Source organism: Periplaneta americana, chromosome 3, assembly GCF_040183065.1.
Source record: "Periplaneta americana isolate PAMFEO1 chromosome 3, P.americana_PAMFEO1_priV1, whole genome shotgun sequence".
NCBI classification, from domain to species: Eukaryota; Metazoa; Arthropoda; class Insecta; order Blattodea; family Blattidae; genus Periplaneta; species Periplaneta americana.
Genome location: NC_091119.1, coordinates 52,142,570 through 52,162,626, shown reverse-complemented (window position 1 = coordinate 52,162,626; position 20,057 = coordinate 52,142,570). Strand labels below are relative to the sequence as shown.

Genomic DNA, 20,057 nt, shown 5'->3' with positions numbered 1-20,057 from the left:
GACACTCGCAATAGATTTCACCGAATTTAACATGTTTGGAGGCATAAATGCCGACAAAGAACCAACCTTAGTTTTGAAGCAGGCAACAATCACAACATGTGCTGCTACCGATTCAGAGATATACTACCCTATACTATAAAAATGACTGTTTTCGGTCTGAAACCGATTAGCTGTACTGCCCTTCAGAGTGTCATAAAATCACAATTTTTGGAGAAAGAGTGTTTTTGAAATATTTATGAAAAGTCGTAAAACTGCGAATTAGTAGGGTAAACCGTTACAAAATATTTAAAAGAATGGCCCTCTTAGTGTTAACACTACCAGGAAATGCAACAATAAGTGGAACTTTGTATTTTTTTCCAATTGAATCTCAATAACAACGGTTCATTTGAATGCTCGTTAACAGTTGCTCTTTCCCTCACCTTATTTGTGTTGAGAAATTTTGAGCAGTAGGACGTTTTCCTGTGAAGTTTAACGCGATAATGCCGAAAAATATAAGTGCAAAATCTACATTGATCCGGCAATGGCTAACAGAATATTCAGAATTCACTTATGATGGAAAAATAATATTCTGCAAGATTTGTAGCAAACAGGTATGTAACAATAGTTGAAATATATAAATTCTATTAATTTTAATGAGTAGGCCTATAATATTTATACATTGACTGAGCTATCCTGAGGTATAATTCTTTTTAAGACCACTACACTTTAACCTTTTAAATTCCGATAGTTAAAGTATTTGCAGGTCATTAAAATGTTGATTGTTCGAACCCACTAACTTTGTGATAGAAATACGGCAATACAACAATTAGGATTTTATTTTAATTCAGTTTACTTTACATTTTTAGATTTCGCAAGAAAAGAAGTGCCACCTAAAGCAGCATGTGCAAGGAGCGGCTCATAAGGCTAAAGCTCAGCAGAAAAATCAACTGCAACAAACTTTACTAATACAGCCTACTTCATCCAATCTCAGCAGCAATTTCTATGCTGATTTAACCAGAGCGTTTGTTGCTGCTAACATTCCCTGGAATGCAATTGAAAATCCGGTTTTAAGACAGTTTTTACAAAAATACTGCAAACAAAATATCCCATCTGAGTCGACCCTAAGAAAAAATTACTTAGACAGAATATACAATGAAACTTTAGCTTCCATTCGGGAGGATATAGGTGATTCTTACATATGGGTCTCTGTGGATGAAACCTCAGATCCTATGAATAGGTATATAGCAAATATGGTAGTAGGAAAACTTAGTCCTGATGGACCTTCGATTCCACACCTCGTATGTGTTAAGGAACTTTCGAAAGTGAATAGCCAAGCCATTGCTTATTTTGTAAATAAAGGCCTACAGTCTTTATACTCAGGTAATATAGACGATTCTAAAGTTCTGTTGTTTTGTACTGATGCTGCCTCATACATGGTTGCTGCAGCTCCACTTCTTAAAACATTTTATCCTAACCTCACGCATGTAACCTGTCTAGCACATGGCCTTCACAGGGTTTCTGAAACAATCCGGAATGAATTTCCTCTTGTCAATTCGTTTATTTCTAACACAAAAAAATGTTTTTGTAAAGCCCCATCCAGGATTTCAATAATCAGAGAGAACTTTCCAGATATCCCACTCCCACCTCAGCCGGTTGTTACACGATGGGGAACCTGGATTCAGTCAGCAGTGTATTATTCTAAGTATTTTAAAGAAGTGGTCACAGTTATTGATAAATTACCTGAAACTGATAGTGCAGCGTGTGTGAAAGCAGTGAAAGATTGTCTGAATGACTCACGAGTGAAAAACGATATTGCCTACATAACATCAAACTTTTCTTTCATACCTGCAAGCATTGAACAATTAGAACGTGAAAAACAATCTCTTTGTAGCCAAATAGCAATAGTAAAGGAAGCTCAAGTGAACATACATTCTGCTTTGGGCGAAACTGGGAAAAAAGTTAAAAATAAGTGGGACAACGTATTAAATAAGAATGTAGGATTTTCATTGTTGGAAAAAGTATCAAGAGTGATATGGGGGGAAAGTGTAAATGTTCCAGTAAGTATTGATGTTTCTATTGTACCTATTTTAAAATTTGCGCCTCTCACATCAGTTTCGGTTGAAAGAAGTTTTTCTGCTTTCAAAATGATTCTCAGTGACAAAAGGCAAAGGTTAACTGTGGAGAATTTAGAAAAAATTCTGGTGGTGTACTGTGCAGATAATTATAATAAAGTCTGAGCATGGAACTGAATTTCAATAACTTAAAATGAGTAATCTTGATATCAATAATCATTATTACATTAGTTTCAATATATTAAATTTGTGCAGCTCTGTTTATAAATATAATATAGTATTCTTTTTTAATGTTTAAACATACTCTTTTGTGCGTATTTTAGTGTATAACTAAAAATTTCAGTGAAAGAAATAAGTATGATACCTTGATGTGCCTAAAATGCCTATTTCCATTAAAATAGAGCCTAATTTTACAAATTTTGAGCTTATTTTAGGCAATTTTTAGTGCCTAAAAATCCGATGTCTAGTGATTACATTAGGCTTGTTACTGCTTCTGCTGTTTATGGAGGGATTTATGATAATTGTTTGGAACTGCTGCTGCTATGTGCTTGTGAAAGAACATCCTCTGTGACTTGAAAAGCAGACAGATTGATTGCCTACATAAGGAGTTTGGTTCTTAATCAAATATGCTATATACTACTTTACATCGTCTATTACCTTTTCCTGCATGTTTGATGTCATTCCTTCTGTTGGTTCACTAGGGTCTTCAGATGTAGTAATTCCTCGATATTCTGCAAGTGCACAATAAGCAAAATGTGCTGTCATATCCTGAGAGACACATGATATTAACCCTTAAGCAGTTGCGCGAGGTGTTGTGAACATCCCAGTCACATATACGGAGCTATTAACTACATATTGAGTAAGCCTGTACTTCTGAACTTTCAGTACCTTTCTTAGAATTGGTAAGACAATAACCGTAAACATGTTTGATATCAGAATTCGCATACTCGAGAGAACAGTTTAAGTGGTGTGGGGTAAATAGTAACAGCGACTAAACTGACCACGCTTCTGTAACAAATAACAACAATGGATGTTAAGTAGTGAATGTGCGCACAGAAAAATAAAGAAAGTGGTCTGAAAAGGAAGATAAAAAGTAAATTATAATTAGGAGTAAATAGATGTTCGAATATTACATGTGAACCATACTGAAATATTACCAATACTGTACATTAATTATAACATTGTGATAGGTATTAAAGTATTTCATATAGTTGTGTGAATAAATAAAGAGCTATATTTTAATTGTTAACTAAGGAAGAGAGTAGTGAAGTGCTTTGTGTGGAGTGTGGCATTGTATGGTGCAGAAATATGGACATTACGACGAAGTGAAGAATAGCGAATAGAAGCATTTGAAATGTGGATATGGAGAAGAATGGAGCGCGTGGAATGAACAGACAGAATAAGAAACGAAGCTGGTTGGAAAGAGTGAGTGAAGAAAGAATGATGCTGAAACTGATCAGAAAGAGAAAAAGGAAATGGTTAGGACACTGGCTGAGGAGAAATTGTCTACTGAAGGATGCACTGGAAGGAATAGTGAATAGGAGAAGAGTTCAGGACAGGAGAAGATATCAGATAATAGACGACATAGATATATGGATCATATGCGGAGACTAAGAGGAAGGCAAAACATAGGAAATATTGAATAATGCTGGGTTTGCAGTGAAGGACTTGCATTTGGGCAAAATATGTATGTATATATGTATGTATGTATGTATGTATGTATGTATGTATGTATGTATGTATGTATGTTTTAATTGTTCACTAAAGAAATAGCCCATAAGAATCCATTATATTTGGGGTGTCAGCAACACCCCGCGCAACTCATTACAAAGTTAGGTGCGACTGCTTAAGGGTTAAAGACTCAGTTTACAAGTGTATTCTGTAATTAACAGGGAAAGGATTTATATGTAAATACATATTTACTTATAAAGCTAATATAATTTATATTTTGCATTATCTTTATGTTTCACAATGTGTAGGGTTGAAAAATCCTACTTTTATTTTCCATATTTTTCCATATTTTAGAGTTTAGTACATATTTTCGTTAATTTCCATATATTTTCCATATTTCATATAAAACAGTCCATATTATATTAGGTTTAACAATAAAACAAAACAAAATTCCATTAACTTTTAAAAATACATTTCAACAATAGAGATTTAAACACATGTTCAGTAATCCCTTTAACATCAGAGTTATTTGAAAATTAGCAGTCCTATCAACAATGGGAAAGTAAGTTACAAAACTGTATTAATTTAATTTAAAATTTTTAACAGACTTCAGTTGTGCAGCTCAACAGTTAAATGCCAGTCAGAGTACACATAGGTTCAGTTTTGTAAATCATACTATAAAGACGGTAAATATGCCAAAAGTACGTCATTCAGTCAATTTAAAATCAAAACTAACAAGTTACATTTCAGAATTTAAAGAAGATGGTTTATCAACTGACAATAAAATATTATTTTGTAATTTGTGTCAGTGTGCAGTATCATCTACACAAAAGTTCCTGGTGCAACAACACATTACAACTAGTAAACATCAGGCCAACAAACAACTAAATTCCAAGCAGAGACAATTGTTTTTAACACAACCAACAACATCGAATGTAAGATCTGAGTTTAACATCGACCTGTGCCGTTCTCTCATCTCTGCTGATATTCCTCTCTACAAACTAAAGAATAAGGTCTTCAGGGAATTCCTTGAAAAATATACTCAACATACAATCCCGGATGAGTCAACACTTAGGAAGACGTATGCTCCATCCATCTACGATGAGACAATACAGAAGATAAGAGATGAAATTAAAGATAGTTCAATTTGGGTTTCCATTGATGAGACTCCCGACAAAGAAGGTAGACTTGTTGGTAATGTAGTTATCGGTTTGTTAAGTGAACAATATTCTGAACGAATTCTTTTACATTGTGATGTTCTAGAAAAGTGCAATAACAAAACTATAGTTAAACTGTTCAACGAAGCTATGGGTATCCTGTGGCCAAAGGGTATTATGTACGATAATGTGTTATTCTTTATTAGCGATGCTGCCCCTTATATGGTCAAAGCTGGACAAGCATTATCTGTTGTATATCCTAAATTGACTCATTTTACTTGTGTGGCGCATGCATTTCATCGTGTGGCAGAAGTGGTCAGAGACAATTTCCCTAAAGTAGATTTGTTGATTTCATCAGTGAAAAAAGTATTTCTCAAAGCTCCCAGTAGAGTTAACGTGTTGAAAGAAATGTACCCTGAAATTCCATTGCCACCAAAGCCAATTTTAACTTGATGGGGTACATGGCTAGAAGCAGTTGAATATTATGCCGAACATATAGACTCTATTAACAATGTTCTCCTTGCATTGGACTCTGAAGATGCAGTCTCAATTGATACTGCGAAAACAGTTACCTGTGACATAAGTGTGAAGAATGACTTAGCTCACATTCAGCATACATTTTCATGCATCATAAAAACGCTCAAAAGTCTCCAAAATAGGCACCTTTCACTATCTGAAAGTTTTGAAATTATAAATAGTACTGTGGAACAACTGAATCGTGGTAGAGGTAAAGTTGCAGATGCAGTAAGAGCTAAGGTGGACACTGTACTTTCAAAAAACCCTGGATATGAAGAACTACAAAAGGTTGTTGCTGTGATGAGTGGTGAATCAACAGTGAAGATTAACTTGGACTTATCCCCAGCAGACATTGTGAAATTGAATTATGTACCAGTTACTTCTTGTGACGTCGAACGCTCTTTTAGTCAGTATAAATCTATCCTCAGAGACAATAGAAGAAGATTCACTTTTCAGCACTTGAAAGAAATGTTTGTAACCTATTGTTATGGTAACAGACAATAAAAATTGTGTTTTGTTGAAACTACATTGGAAGATAAGGTACGTCCATTATATTTTTTGTTTAGTTTGATTAAAATGTACCAATATTTAACGTACATAGTCATTTTTTTATAATTTTAAGTCCATATTTAATTCCATATTTTGGTAAAAATCCATATTTAATTCCATATTTTGGTAAAAATAACTACATATATATTTACATATTTCATATATTTTTAGTCCATATAAATCCGTTCCCTGGTAATTAATAATCATGGCTTCCTGAACAAATAGAAATGAGAAAAATGGACAATGGTTTTATAGAAAAGTTACATAAAGCAGTACATTGGAATAACAGCTATAGCCTTGAATAAAATGCATTATAAATAGTAGTAGTGTTAGTGGTGATAGCATTAGCAGCAGTGGGTGGTGATATTGGGAGGGATGAAAGCAGCAGCACTTCTATTGGGACACTCGTGATGATAGCAGGGGTAGCAGTTGCGATAGTGGTGGTGACAGCAACAGCAGCAACTGATAGTGATGACAGTAGTAGTAATGATAGCAGTAATAAAAAGTGAAAGCAGCACAAATGGTGTTAATATGGTCGTAATGGACAGTGGTAACAATGGTGACTACAGTAGTGGTGGTGGTGGTGGTGGTGGTGGTGGTGGTGGTCAGGTAAACATGTCCTACCTTTCAACTGTGATTGTAGCTGTTGTAAATCATTTTTGTATCGTTCATCTACTAGGATTAGTCTTGAATTCCAGAACTGCTCCTGTTGTTGTAACTCTATACCAGGTGTGGTTGGTGCACACGACGCTGAATTAAGCTGGTATGCATCACAATAATCCAGTCAAGGCCAGCTCGACTCAACATCTTGACTGTTCCTTGCTGTAAAAACTTTCAAAACTGACCAAATATCATACAAATACATTTTTAGAATCCATTTTGCTGACAAGTACCTTTCGTTACTATAATTTAAAACCATTAATTAGCTATTATCATCGCTCATTAAAATTGTCGTTACAAAAAAAGAGCCAAAAACTGTGAAAAAATATGTTGACTTCCTAGCTAGATCAAATGGAACCAATGACCAAAGACAAGTGCTGCTCTCTATTCATATTAGGAATTGAGTGCATATAACATAACTGTCAAAATGTAAAAATATAGTATCTGTATCGAAATGGTTTATATTGCCAAAAAAGTCACTCCAAATGAAGCATCATCCCTAAGTAAAAAAATCCCAGAGGTTAAACAGACTATTATTCAGATCTCTGGGTGGGGACTACTTCAGAGGAAACAGACAAGTTACGAATATTAAAATGGAATGTAGGTGTACTCACCCCAGCAAAGAGAATAGAGCCGAACAAAGCCATACACAACAATGACATCGACATATTCGTAATTTAAGAAGCAAACCTTATACAATATACAAACACCTCAACCATATCAACATCAAAGGGTCCACACCTGTGGAATAACGGTTAGTGCGTCTGGCCGTGAAACCAGGCGGCCCGGGTCCTATTCCCGGTCAGGGCAAGTTACCTGGTTGAGGTTTTTTCCGGGGTTTTCCCTCAACCCAATATGAGGAAATGCTGGGTAACTTTAGGTGCTGGATCCTGGATTCATTTCACCGGCATTATCACCTTCATCTCATTCAGACGCTAAATAACCTGAGATGTTGATAAGGCGTCGTAAAATAACCTACTAAAAAAACTCGAAGGTTTCATCTTGCACCCGCTACAAAAATACTTTGAAGGCAATGTTCCAAAACCTTAAAAGAAAAAAAAAAAATATTTCTGAAAGCCTAGAATTAATTAAAGTATATACATGGAAAAATGAACAACATTTCAAAATTTATAGTGATTACAACCCACAACCAATAATGTACCAAATCTTGATCTACGAGTAATTAAAGTGCAGCCAAAAATAATAATCATGGGAGACTTGAATGCACTCTCAAAGCAATGGGGTTGTTAATAAACCAACCTGGCGCAGTTCTCACAGACCTCATCAATTCTACGACCTTAAACCATCAAGCATCTTATACTCCAGATCACGTACTAATCTTAACTTTCTACTGATATCATCAAACATACATCAACAAACCACCAAGAAAAGTTATGAAAGATCCTGGATCTGGTCATAGTATAGTTATTCCCTAATAAAATTACAAAATAACAGTAGGTATACAATATACAGAGTCTGCCAAAAAAAATGTATACGCTCTTTGTCAGACTGTATAGGGGTATTGATATTGTCAGTTGATTTGAATTACGAGTATGTTGTAGTATGGTCTTTCGCTCAACATCTAAAGTAACCTGTGCTTAACTGAAGACAGTACTACATGTGTGATCAGTATTTAAATGTAAAACAAACACGTAATAAATACTTTTCATTCCCTAAAGAGTGTATACATTTTTTGGCGGACTCTGTATAATTCAAAATCTTTCTGGAGTTTGAGAAAGTCAAACTGGAGAGATTTTACATTCTAATTACGACGGGTGAATAAAAAGTAATGGCAACACTGCTGCTATGCCAGCCACAGAAGTCGGATAACCTTAGGGTGTTGTGAAGTTAGAAACAGAAAGTGCAGCAAGTGGTATGATATGATACCACTTACCACTTGTATGATATTCAGTCAAATATGGCTGTGCTTTGAAGTACAGGATATAGTGCAAGTGCCCTAACAACATGTTTACAAAGCTAGAACAATGTTCGTGGAGCTCTCCAGACTCCTATCTTCAGCTATTTTGATGACCTTGCACTAAGTGCACTTGTATAGACGGAGTTATGGGGGCGGGCAATGGGGAGACACTGCCCCCCCCCAGACTTGCGTGCAATCTTTTTTTTTTCTATTAACATTAGAAAATATTGAATTCAAAAGATCTTATTTGCTTTTAAAAGGCATATTGAGAACCGATAAGCTAGTATTAACTCTCATTTAATTATTTGCTTTTGTTTATGATTAAGTTTCTGTGCTTAAATTGACGAATTAATATCTTCAGATCATGTGTCTGCATTATAACATTTATTTTTAATTTCCGAATGTATGGCGTGTCTTCAGGTTGTGAATAGAGGAGACAGCCTCCAGATATGGAGGGTAGCTGCGAATATATTGAATAAGCAGTCGTGGACAGCCGATAAGGTGTGGTCCTCCAGCTTGGGGGTTGGGCGAAGGCTAACAACCCATCACCGTAAAAAAAACAGCGTGTTAAAAATTCATACAATAAGCTTCGGAATGGGACTGATTCTCTGGCACCACCACAGCAAAGGAATAAGGTTACCGGTATGAGATTCGGTACGTGGAATGTAACTAGTCTTTATCGAACAGGTGGGATAACATTAGTAGCAAAAGAACTAGCTAGATATAGAATAGACTACGTGGGAGTACAAGAGGTTAGGTTAGATGGGAATGGCATATCACAAATAGAAGATTACTACAATCCAAATTTCGAAAACTATATGATATTGACGTGTGTGTGTCCGTGCGTGTGTGTGTGTGTGACGAAACAATGGAATGCAAGCACAGAAAGGAGTCTACCAAATTGACAACCGTGATGTTGTTCCTTATAATTCATTTTTACTGTTAAAGTACAATGCTCATATAAATGTCGAAATTTGCTCCAGTGTACGTTCAGTGAAATATATATATATATATATATATATATATATATATATATATATATATATATATATATATATATATATATATATATTTAAATATGTCTATAAAGGCTATGATTCCTCATGAATTGCATTTGTGAGAAGTATCAGTGATGATCAACAACTACAATATGATGAAATTGTAAACTATGCTAACATGCGACATGTTTCCATGAATGAATTTGGCGTCTTCGTTCTAACAAAATTCTTAAACAATCGCTTAGGAGTCCATGACGATGGATACCACAATGTGTAATTTTTGAGAAGGGGATGAACAAATTGCAATCCATGCTTCAGAATCAAAACGTACAAATCAATTAATAACATGGTTTGACTTTTATCAACGAGATGCAAATGCTCGCCAATATCTGCAGGCTATACTGACATTCCACAGCATTACAGATTTGTCGACAATAAATGGGTTCTACGGCAAAGACGGTGTACCAAAATAATTGTAAGAATGTCCGTTGTTGCTCCGAATGGTCATAATCGAGTTCACATATGGATATTACTGCTTCATGTTAAAGGAGCTACATGCTTGGCAGATTTGCGCAGCTACAATGGTATAATCCTAGATCATATATATATATATATATATATATATATATATATATATATATATATATATATAGTATATATGATCTAGGGTATAATCTATAACTAGACTTCGGAAGTTAAGGTACTAAAAATGGTATTTTAGGCGCCTAAAAAGGCTCTAAAAACAACAAAACTAGGGCAATAAAAGGCATTGAAATTATATTGAATCGCCCATAATTCATAAAATAAACATCCATAAGACCATAAGCAGGACGAATAGAAGGAATAGTGTACGCACTCGTATGTTCTCTCATTGTCGGTGGCGGACCTGAGAACTAGTGGCGCTTCGATAGCTATACTCCATCGTTTGTCTGAGGTCAGACACCTCGACAATACAATTTCTCGCGCGTTTAATGGTGAAAGTTGCTAGGGGTTGTTAGTATGCTTTGTTGTTTGGGGTTGTGTAGAAGTCTTCAATTTGTTGTGCTTTGAATTAACCAGTGACAAAAGAATATTGTGTGGTGGTTTACAAAATAATTGCAAAACTGCCGTACTGTTTTGCTCCGGGTTGTAGATCGGGATACGGTAGAAATAGTGACAAAATACATTTTTTTTTTCACCTCCCAAAGAAAAAGATGAGTTTGGGAAATGGGCCAGAGCGATTCCGCGGAAAGATAGGCAGCTTTCGGTAAATAACCGTATTTGTGGTGTGAGCCCATTTTTCCGAAGATATGATTATAAAATCAGACTGTTTCATTATTAAAGGCCAAAAGGCAGAAATACCACGAGTGCGTTGGAGATTAAAACCAGGAGCTGTGCCTCACATTTTCCCTAATTTACCGAAATATTTATCAAGTCAGGTAAAACATCGGAAATCACCCACGAGACAGAAGAATGGTGAACCCGCAGGGAAAAGAAGAAAGAAGAATGCAGACATTTATGATGGAGATCCAACAATAACAGCGGATCAAATTGACGTTCAAGGTCAGTCTAGCAGTAATGAAGATAATAAGATTCAAATTCAAGATAGCTGTCATGCTGATAAAATATTACATTTGAAGAAGCAACTTAAAAATTTGAATCGAAAGTACACAAGGGCTTAAATCTGTCTGTCCTCGGCGAAAGCCAAAATTTGTTTAATAGAAAAGCAGTTAAAATGTAAAAAAATTGAGGATAGAGGTAGTAAATTCCTTAGTAAGAAGCAAAAAATGATTACAGATACAATGATAAAGAAATGTGGACTCAAAAATCCCAGTGGAATGAGATACAGTGCTGACTTTATTTTGGAGAGTTTGCTGTTTAGAATAAAATCACCAAAAGGGTAAAGACATTGTTTGCGACATGATTTGCTGCCTCTTCCCTCACAAAAGCATTTAAGAAAACTTTGCCGAGGACTTAAGTGTCCATATGGTGTAAATCCACATTCCTTGAGTGCTATTTCAGATTTCTTTAAAGATGAAATAGATGAAAATAAACGTTACAGAGTGATAATATTCGAAGAGGTCAAACTCACAGAAGAAATTCACTTTAATAACTCTTCCCTTAAAGTGGACGGATTTGTTGATTTCGGAGATCTCACGACTGATGTCCAAAAGAAGCAATTAGCCAATCATGCACTAGTATTTATGTTTGTGCCATTTATGCAAGATTGGATTCAACCAATTGCTATTTACGCTAGCAGAAACGCTACTCCAGGTGATATTCTTGTTAAAATTCTTATTCAAGTTATACTACAATTAGAAGCAGTTGGGGCGAGAGTAGTCGGTTTCACTTGTGATGGCAGTCAAACAAATAAAAAGGCCTGGAAATCTTTAGAAATCAATGGAAAAAAATTTCCAGCACAATGCTATATTCCTAATCCGTCCGACGAAAAAAGGAAGATACGGGCATTCTCAGATTTTGTGCACATATTGAAATGCATAAGAAATTATTTCCATGATAAAGTCGAACTCGCTTACAAGGAGAAAAACATCAATTTCAGTTTTTATAGGAAACTTTTTGAAGAAGATTTATCTGGATGTGCCGGTCTTTGGGTTTGTCCCAAGTTGACAACAGCTCATCTAGATCCTTCGTCCTTTCAGAGAATGAATGTCAGACTTGCGTTCCAACTCTTCAGTGACAGTGTCGCCAAAGGTCTCAAATTTTATCGTGAAGTAGGGTCACCGAGTTTCGAGGGCAGTGAGGACACTGAAGAATTTACAAGGAATTTAAACTGCATTGCCGACGCATTAAATTCACACATTCCTGCTAAGGCTCTTTATAAAGACTCTTCTAACCACAAATTTCTTATTGATTTTCTTCAATGTCTCAGAACTACAACCAACACATTTGCTTCTGGTATAACAATGGAGTCTTTAGTAGTAACCTTGCAGAGTACCTTAGAAATGAGTGAATGGCTCTGGAGCAAAGGATACAAATATGTCCTAACAGGGAAACTCACCCAAGACCCCTTGGAACGTCACTTCGGAATTTTACGTTCACTCAGTTCAGATGACCATCCTTCGACGATAGATTTCCTCCATATGCATTTATTACAATGTATTTATGTCCCTGCAAAGCAGGTCCTTAACATTGCGGGAAACTGTAAACCGAAAAGTGATAAATTACTCACATCTTTTGTGAACCAAATGCGAACATTAGCGCGAAATGCGGAATTACGTAACAAGGCAGTTAAGAAGTCTGTAGAAACTTGTATAAAAGAAAAATTGTTCTTTGTGAAGAAATGCATGGTGAAGGCTGGGAAAGTGCTGTGCCCCAGTTAGTAAATACCACTCCTGCCGTGTTGATTGACAGATGTTTAGTGCATCATGTGGCAGGTTATGTCGTAAATCATTCCTCTAAGTTTATTGCGTGTACTCTCTGTGTCCAGTCCCTTCGACAGAAAAGTAATGTGTCTAAACATTGTGCAGCTCTCACCCAAATCAAGGACTACGGATCCGGGAGGAACGTCAGTTTTTTTAACTCATCCCTCCCAAGGTGTGTGCGACGTACTTCTTCAAACAGAAATGAAAATTAAAGAAAAGATTAGCTCAGCGAGTGCAATGTGGGGTGATATCTTCTACGACTGTCTTGATACTATTGACGCTCTTAAGATCCAGTTCTTCGGGAGCAGGTTGTTGCAGAGAACACATCATGGATATTATTCCTAAATTGGTTTACCACTACTTAAAGTGCCGATTCTTCTTCAGGACAAAGGAAATCCGAAGAGAATTGCAAGCTCGTAAATCCGCCAAGTCATGTCGCAAACTCTCGAAGGTAGCAGGCAACTAATCATTCATATGGTGAGTAATTTAATTAATTTATAAGCACGTAAAATATCTTTAAACTCTGGTTTTATTTAACATTTTGTAAAGTTTTCTGTCCCTGAATTCGCAACTTGTTAAATACTGAACTTATCGCTTTCATAGCGTTTCAGATTCCATTGTATTTTCTGTTACGAACGTTCATAATAGTGTTAACTGAGAGAAGACTATTAATTATGAATAAGGGACTATGCAGGTATTCGTAAAGTTACGAATAGACGGGTTAAATGGCAGAAATTTGCTTTTAAAAAGGACTACGTTTAGAGTAACAAGAACTGTGAACTTCCTCCAAGTCAGGAGTTTCGCGATAGAAGCGCCGCGTTGCGGCAGGCCCGTGTAAACTCGCTGAGTGCGTACACTATTCCTTCTATTCGTCCTGCCATAAGTAACTTAAAAAAGTACATGGAGAAGTAGTTTCTCTGTTCTATAGACTTGTTTCACTTTTACCCTAGATCATATATATACTAACAGATAGCTCTTTTATATAGGCTTTAGGGTTTGCAGTCGAGGCCGGCTTGATGTAGTTCAATAATCGTCAACAGATGGCACAATGACCAACACCATCACGAGACACGAACTCTGAACCGGTCTGGTCGGTCTATATCGATTATTTCTTGCTTACGAGATATTCTCGTAAGCAACGGTATGTACCACTGCCGTCGTGATCTAATACAGGCCGTAAGGCAGACCACGTGACTCACTTAACAGCTGATCGCGAAGGGCGGTCTTTCAACCATATCAATTAGTTGCAGTACATGAAAAATAACATATATCTCTCTGAAATGCAGTGTAATCGCGTCAGTAAAATTTTAAACAGTGACTGTGAGACACTTGAGACACAATTCACTTGCAACGTAAGGTATAATATTATTTGTGGTGTGAAAATTACTTTGTTGCAGGCAAAGTTCCTATGAGTAATACCTGACTTTATTTCGATTAAATATTGCGCCCTTATGTGGTTAAGTGAATTTTTGGTGTTATAAACAGTAAATATTTGTAATAATATACACGTGAAAGTGAAACATTGACTGGGATGTAAACTAAATTATGATTAGGCCTAAGTGCAGCGTTACTGATGTTACTCTTGTCTAATCCATTTTTGTTAGTTTACCGTATTTGTTTTATTAAATTTAAATTATTGCGCCCTTCTTATGTGTGAATAATCTACATTATAAATAATACGTTTGATAATATACACAATTTGAACTAAAAGCGAGATACATATAGTATATTATGAAAAATTATACCTTATAGTTTTCATTACTTTTACAGTATCTAGTATTGTAATTAATTGAAATAAAGCACGCTCGCTTCATTACGAAATTCTTGCACATTCATTTAAGCACGTTTCAACAATTTTCAGTTGCATCGCACGCATATTTTGATGTGTTGACATTATAGGTTATGTTTACTCTATCAGTACTTGCCTTATTTCTATATTCACAATTATGCACAATAATTAAGTATAACGCTACGTATAGCTTGTAAATGCAATTTGTTTACACTTCAATTGTATTTATTCGTTTCATACGGTACTCCGGTCTGATTAGTTTAATATGTTACCAGGACTAAACTAGCGCTGAGGTAGTTCCCTTCGTATTCATACACCTTGCATATACTAATTAGTTCGGTTAGTACAGGCTTTTATTATGCCTTGCTTAGAGGATGAAATGCATCTCCACAAAGAATAAATTCAACTGTTTTCAGTTCAGAAGTTACCGGAATTATATCTCAGCGCTCGTTTAACCCTAGTTAAGTAATATAACCGTATGTACATTTCATAGGAGGGACTGTGGTGAATTTTCTACCTATAAGTAAGGAAGATAACCGTGTTCTGAAGTTTATCCTAAATATATTCTTCTTTATTAAATCTCAAAATAGCTTTCGTTCTCAACTTAAAATGTTGGCGCAAATAGGTTATGTTAACATGGTGAATTCTCTTCACATAAAAATAACACAGTTTCATAATTATTTCTGCCACATTATGCAACAAATAAATGGAACTAGCCGGAACCTATGCACACATTGCATTGAATAACAATTTAATTGTATTATTTATTTGTTCCCTACTATACTGGGTCATATTTAATTCTATTTATCTAACCTACCAGATGAAGTAACGCACAACCGTACATACCTACACTTATTTCATAGGAGGGACTGTGGTAAATTTTCTACCTACAAGTAAGGAAGATAGATGTGCTAAATTAAAATCACAATATAAATAATTCTTCTTTATTAAATCTCAAAATAGCTTCCATTCCAAACTTAAAATGTTGATGCAAACAGGTTATGTTAACATGTAAAACTCCGTTCACATTAAAATAACACAGTTTTGTAATTATTTCTGCAACATATTATACAGTAAGAAGTGAACGTATCTTATACACACATTACACTAAATAAAATTGAGCACCAACACGCATTAAAGTAATATATTTCACTCAGCTCCGTATACTCAAATAGAAAAGCCCGACCCATCGAGTGACGTCACACATCCTGCATTACGGCCTGGTTTAGATCACGATGGCAGTGTATGTACTGTCGACAATTGATGACCATGGATAAATATTATTGGCCTATATGACCTAGGCAAGTTCGGAACGAGGGAGTTCTAATTATAGTTGTCACGTGGGCGAAGCGGAGAGATAAGATGAAGTACGCCTTTGTATTGAATAGAATACAATGCAGAGTCTCGCGCAAAGCCAATCTACCTAGAATTTTTAGACCATGTTATAAAGTTATCGGTGGGCTAAATTATGATTCGTTATCTCTTCTGTTTTTATATATTTGTCGTGAATATTATTTATATTATCAACAGAGTGTATAACATAATTTATCCGTTAATTGATATTTCACTAATGATAAATCCAAAGAACAATGGGAAATAAGGGACTAAACACTGAAAAATAAATAAAATAAAAGAATTTGACGTTCATAATTATAATGTTGTCGGAGTTTTGTTATACTTTACTTTGAATTATTTTAATTTGCACCACAAAAACTTATGAAAATTAATGTTAACATTACCTATTTAGTTATGATAGTAGTATATTGGAAAATTTGTGCATATAGCCTGATTACAATATATAAGTAATCCTATCCTAACCTAACCAATGGTAGTCTTGTTTATTTCAGACATGTTCGTATAATTATACAAAAACAAGAATAATCTAGTTTGCAGCCTGTGATATTGTCTCGTTTACAGTATTATATAATATACATATTACGATATTTACTAGGTACTTTAACAATATATAGTTAATAATATTATAAAATATACAGGCCTAATCCATTACCAAGAAATAGCCCTTCCCTCACATGTTCAATACTGTTTACCTCAAAAGGCCTTCAAACCTTAAAAACTATTAGAAACTGGATTAAAATAGTCATGTTGATGTAGGCCTACAACATTACATTTTTTGTCACTACTCCTGATCCCATTCTAACAGTTTCAGGTTTTGTAATTTGTAACAATACTAACAATACTGATGGGTCATTCCATAGTCACACACGTAACATTTTCGAAGTAACTATGATCTTCACAGGATACTTAATCAAATACTTAGGAGTTCATGAAAGACACATCACTGTTTTTTAACGTAAGCATTCCAAAATATAAACAGAAAATCATAATGAAAAAGAATAATTAATAATGTAAAAAATATTAAATATTATATGGTGTGATACATGAACATTTTCTTGCCACTTAATTTATTACCAAAATGGAAAATGTTCATATTATTGTGCCAAATGTCATAAATGCATTTAATTGTTTTTGAAACAATTAAGACATTTGTGAAGTACGTGTAACTGCTAAATCGCATACTTTAATAAAAATAACAGTGCCATTAACAAATAAAATATTACAAATTATATTGTAATACACGAACATTTCTGTCAAGTTGATTACTAATCTTTTCAAATGCATATAGAGATTTACCGTATACACTGTGTCTACAGTTCTTATTATACAAAGCAACACTTGATTACACTAAAGTGTCCACACCTGTGGAGTAACGGTCAGCGCGTCTGACTGCAAAACCATGTGGTCCAGGTTCGAATCCCGGTCGGGGCAAGTTACCTGGTTGAGGTTTTTTCCGGGGTTTTCCCTCAACCCAACTTTCGGTGCTGGACCCCGGACTCATTTCACCTTCATATCATTCAGACGCTAAATAATTTAGATGTTGATACAGCGTCGTAAAATAACCCAATAAAAAAATTACACTAAAGTACACTTTCAGATTTAAAATATCCACGGTTGTTTACAACTATATGTGGTGATATCTCCTGTGTAATGTCACGTAACAAATACATCAATATAAGCTATCCACTTTTTCTGCCATTTGTAGTACTTCCCTTTTTTTAACAACACAGACGCTTTAAATTCTTCGCCACTACAAGCTTTTGTAACTTCCTCTGCTTATCTGACGTCTTTTTTTAAATTGATTATTTAACGATGTTGTATCAACTACTAGGTTATTTAGCCTCGATGGAATTGATGATAGTGAAATGATATTTGGCGAGATGAGGTTGAGGATTCGCCATAGATTACATGACATTCGCCTTACAATTGGGGAAAACCTCGGAAAAACCTCAACCAGGTAACTTGCCCCAATCAGGATTTGAACCCGGGCCCACTCATTTCACGGTCAGATGTGCCTACCATTACTCCACAGCAGTGGACCGAACATGGGTTATGTACAGTTACCCTGAAAAAGAATGAGACGATTCTTGGTTGTCGGAAGTTGAAGTTCTACAGCGCGGTTCACTCGATATCGACGTAACAATACATAACATGACAAATAGTACAAGAATTGTTACAAGGACCACAACAAGGACAAGGACCAGAATAAGGATCACGAAGAAGACTGCCATTTAAGGCCAGGATTTCACAACATAGCTCGAGTCACAAAATATCATTGCTTCACTGTACCGAATGGCAAATGCCTGCTAAGGGATCTACATTCTGGACTGCTGCTGTCACTGTCTTGCCTCGTTAGCTCACATAGTAGCGTGCCGGTTACACTATATAACCGAAACGTCTCGTGTTCGATCCCGGGTAAAACTTTTTTTTTATTGAGGTATAATTAATTTGTTCAGAATTCCTCGACTGTCTAATTTGTCGAAAAATATGGAATAATTTATGCCCAATTTCTGGGTCTTACAAGTGGGCTGAACCTCGTCAAAAAAAAAAATCTTACTTGGAAGTTAAGAGTATTCTTCCTCAAACAAAAATCATAAGAAACAAAAAGAGACCTGTTAACTTAAAATCTTGTCCACATGCCATCAGCTTCTATTACAGCTCTTAAGTCGATCCGGCATGGATGTCACGAGATTGTGGAATAAGTTCTGATCCCCGGCGAGATCTTCCCAGGTGTCAACAACTTGATCCCACAATTCGTCTCGATTTCGAGGGTGTCGGTGGGCATAGGTGGCTATCCTTCTCTTTTGCAATTCCGCTCATAAATTTTCGATGACATTCAAACCAGGTGACTTCGGAGGCCAATTAATGATTTCAATCTCGGGTCTCCTTTGAAACCATCTTTGAATGCTTGCAGCATAGTGCACGGGATGGTTATCCTGCTGGAACAGCAATGTTCCTTCGGGAAAACGTTCTCGGGCGGAGGGAAGGAATATATTTTCCAGAATGTGCTCGTAAGTTTCCGCATTAAACCGGCCACCGATGCGTTCTATAACGCCAGGTCCATCGTAAGACATCCACCCCCAACACGATATGCTAAAGCGCCCCGATCTTTCACGTCGGTGCACATAGCGCTGATCATGTCGGAGACCATCCTCACGATAGACACGGACAGAACCTTCGTAATCACTCGAGATGGTTGTTTCGTCGGAGAAAATTACATTTCTCCAATCGAAATCCACTCGATTGGTAGCGAAGGCAAGATGGTCGACAGCTTGTGCTTCCCCCAATATTTCCATTTGCGCAGCCCTCCGGCTCCTAATACTGCGGTTCCTCAACCTGCTGATCACAGTCTGTGAAGAGCCGGGAAAGTTAGATGCTGCTCTTATTTCGTTAGCAGTCAGAAAGGGGTCCTGTCGAACTGTCTCGAATAAGAGAGCATCCTCTTCCAATGAAGAAATCCTCGAACGCCCAGGAATAGGGCGATTTTCGACTTCCCCTAAATTTTGGTAACGATGAACCTACCTCGCGGCTGTACTTCCAGGAATACCGACCAAGCGGCCAGCAGATCTAGCCCCATATCCAGCCTCAACTAGAGCTATAACTCGCTGTCTCATGTCACGTCGGTTCGCCATTACGATGAGAAATGAGAGATGACGATAATACTGTAGTGTAGACAATGACTATTTAACGTGATATAGAATTATTGAAATAACAGGCATCTTGCATAGTAAGAGTTAATAAATCAACCCTAAATTAAATAACTAAATAATAGGAAGTCCAATTGTTGCGAAAATAATCAAATTAAATCTAATTACATTAAGTAAACAAACCCCAAGTTATGACATCACATTGCTACAGCTAAATTGTAGGTTATTAACATAAGCATCGAATAGGTCCGTGGTTGTGCGTTGGACGACAAAACCATCACCGAAAGTTCGAGTTTGCGGAGGAATGTAACTTTTTGTTTTTTATAATGTAAATCAGACTTCTAACTACAATCATTCATATTTCTTAGATTACTTATTAATAT

At 36.0% G+C, this 20,057-nt stretch overlaps 1 protein-coding gene across 2 annotated transcripts in view; it reads right to left on the bottom strand.

Annotated features, from left to right (window-relative positions):
* The window catches only part of LOC138696026 (uncharacterized), a 33,723-nt gene that overhangs the window by 7,296 nt on the left and 6,370 nt on the right, over positions 1–20,057 (bottom strand). Inside the window, exons 2-3 of one of the 2 annotated variants that reach the window (XM_069820508.1) lie at positions 6,569–6,766; positions 2,709–2,782 (exon numbers count right to left, since the gene is read on the bottom strand). In XM_069820508.1, coding sequence (XP_069676609.1) covers positions 2,709–2,732 — 24 coding nt within the window. In that variant the 5' untranslated portion in view covers positions 2,733–2,782; positions 6,569–6,766. Of the gene's footprint in view, positions 1–2,708; positions 2,783–6,568; positions 6,785–20,057 lie in introns of both variants that reach the window. The other variant, XM_069820507.1, reaches the window with a different exon arrangement.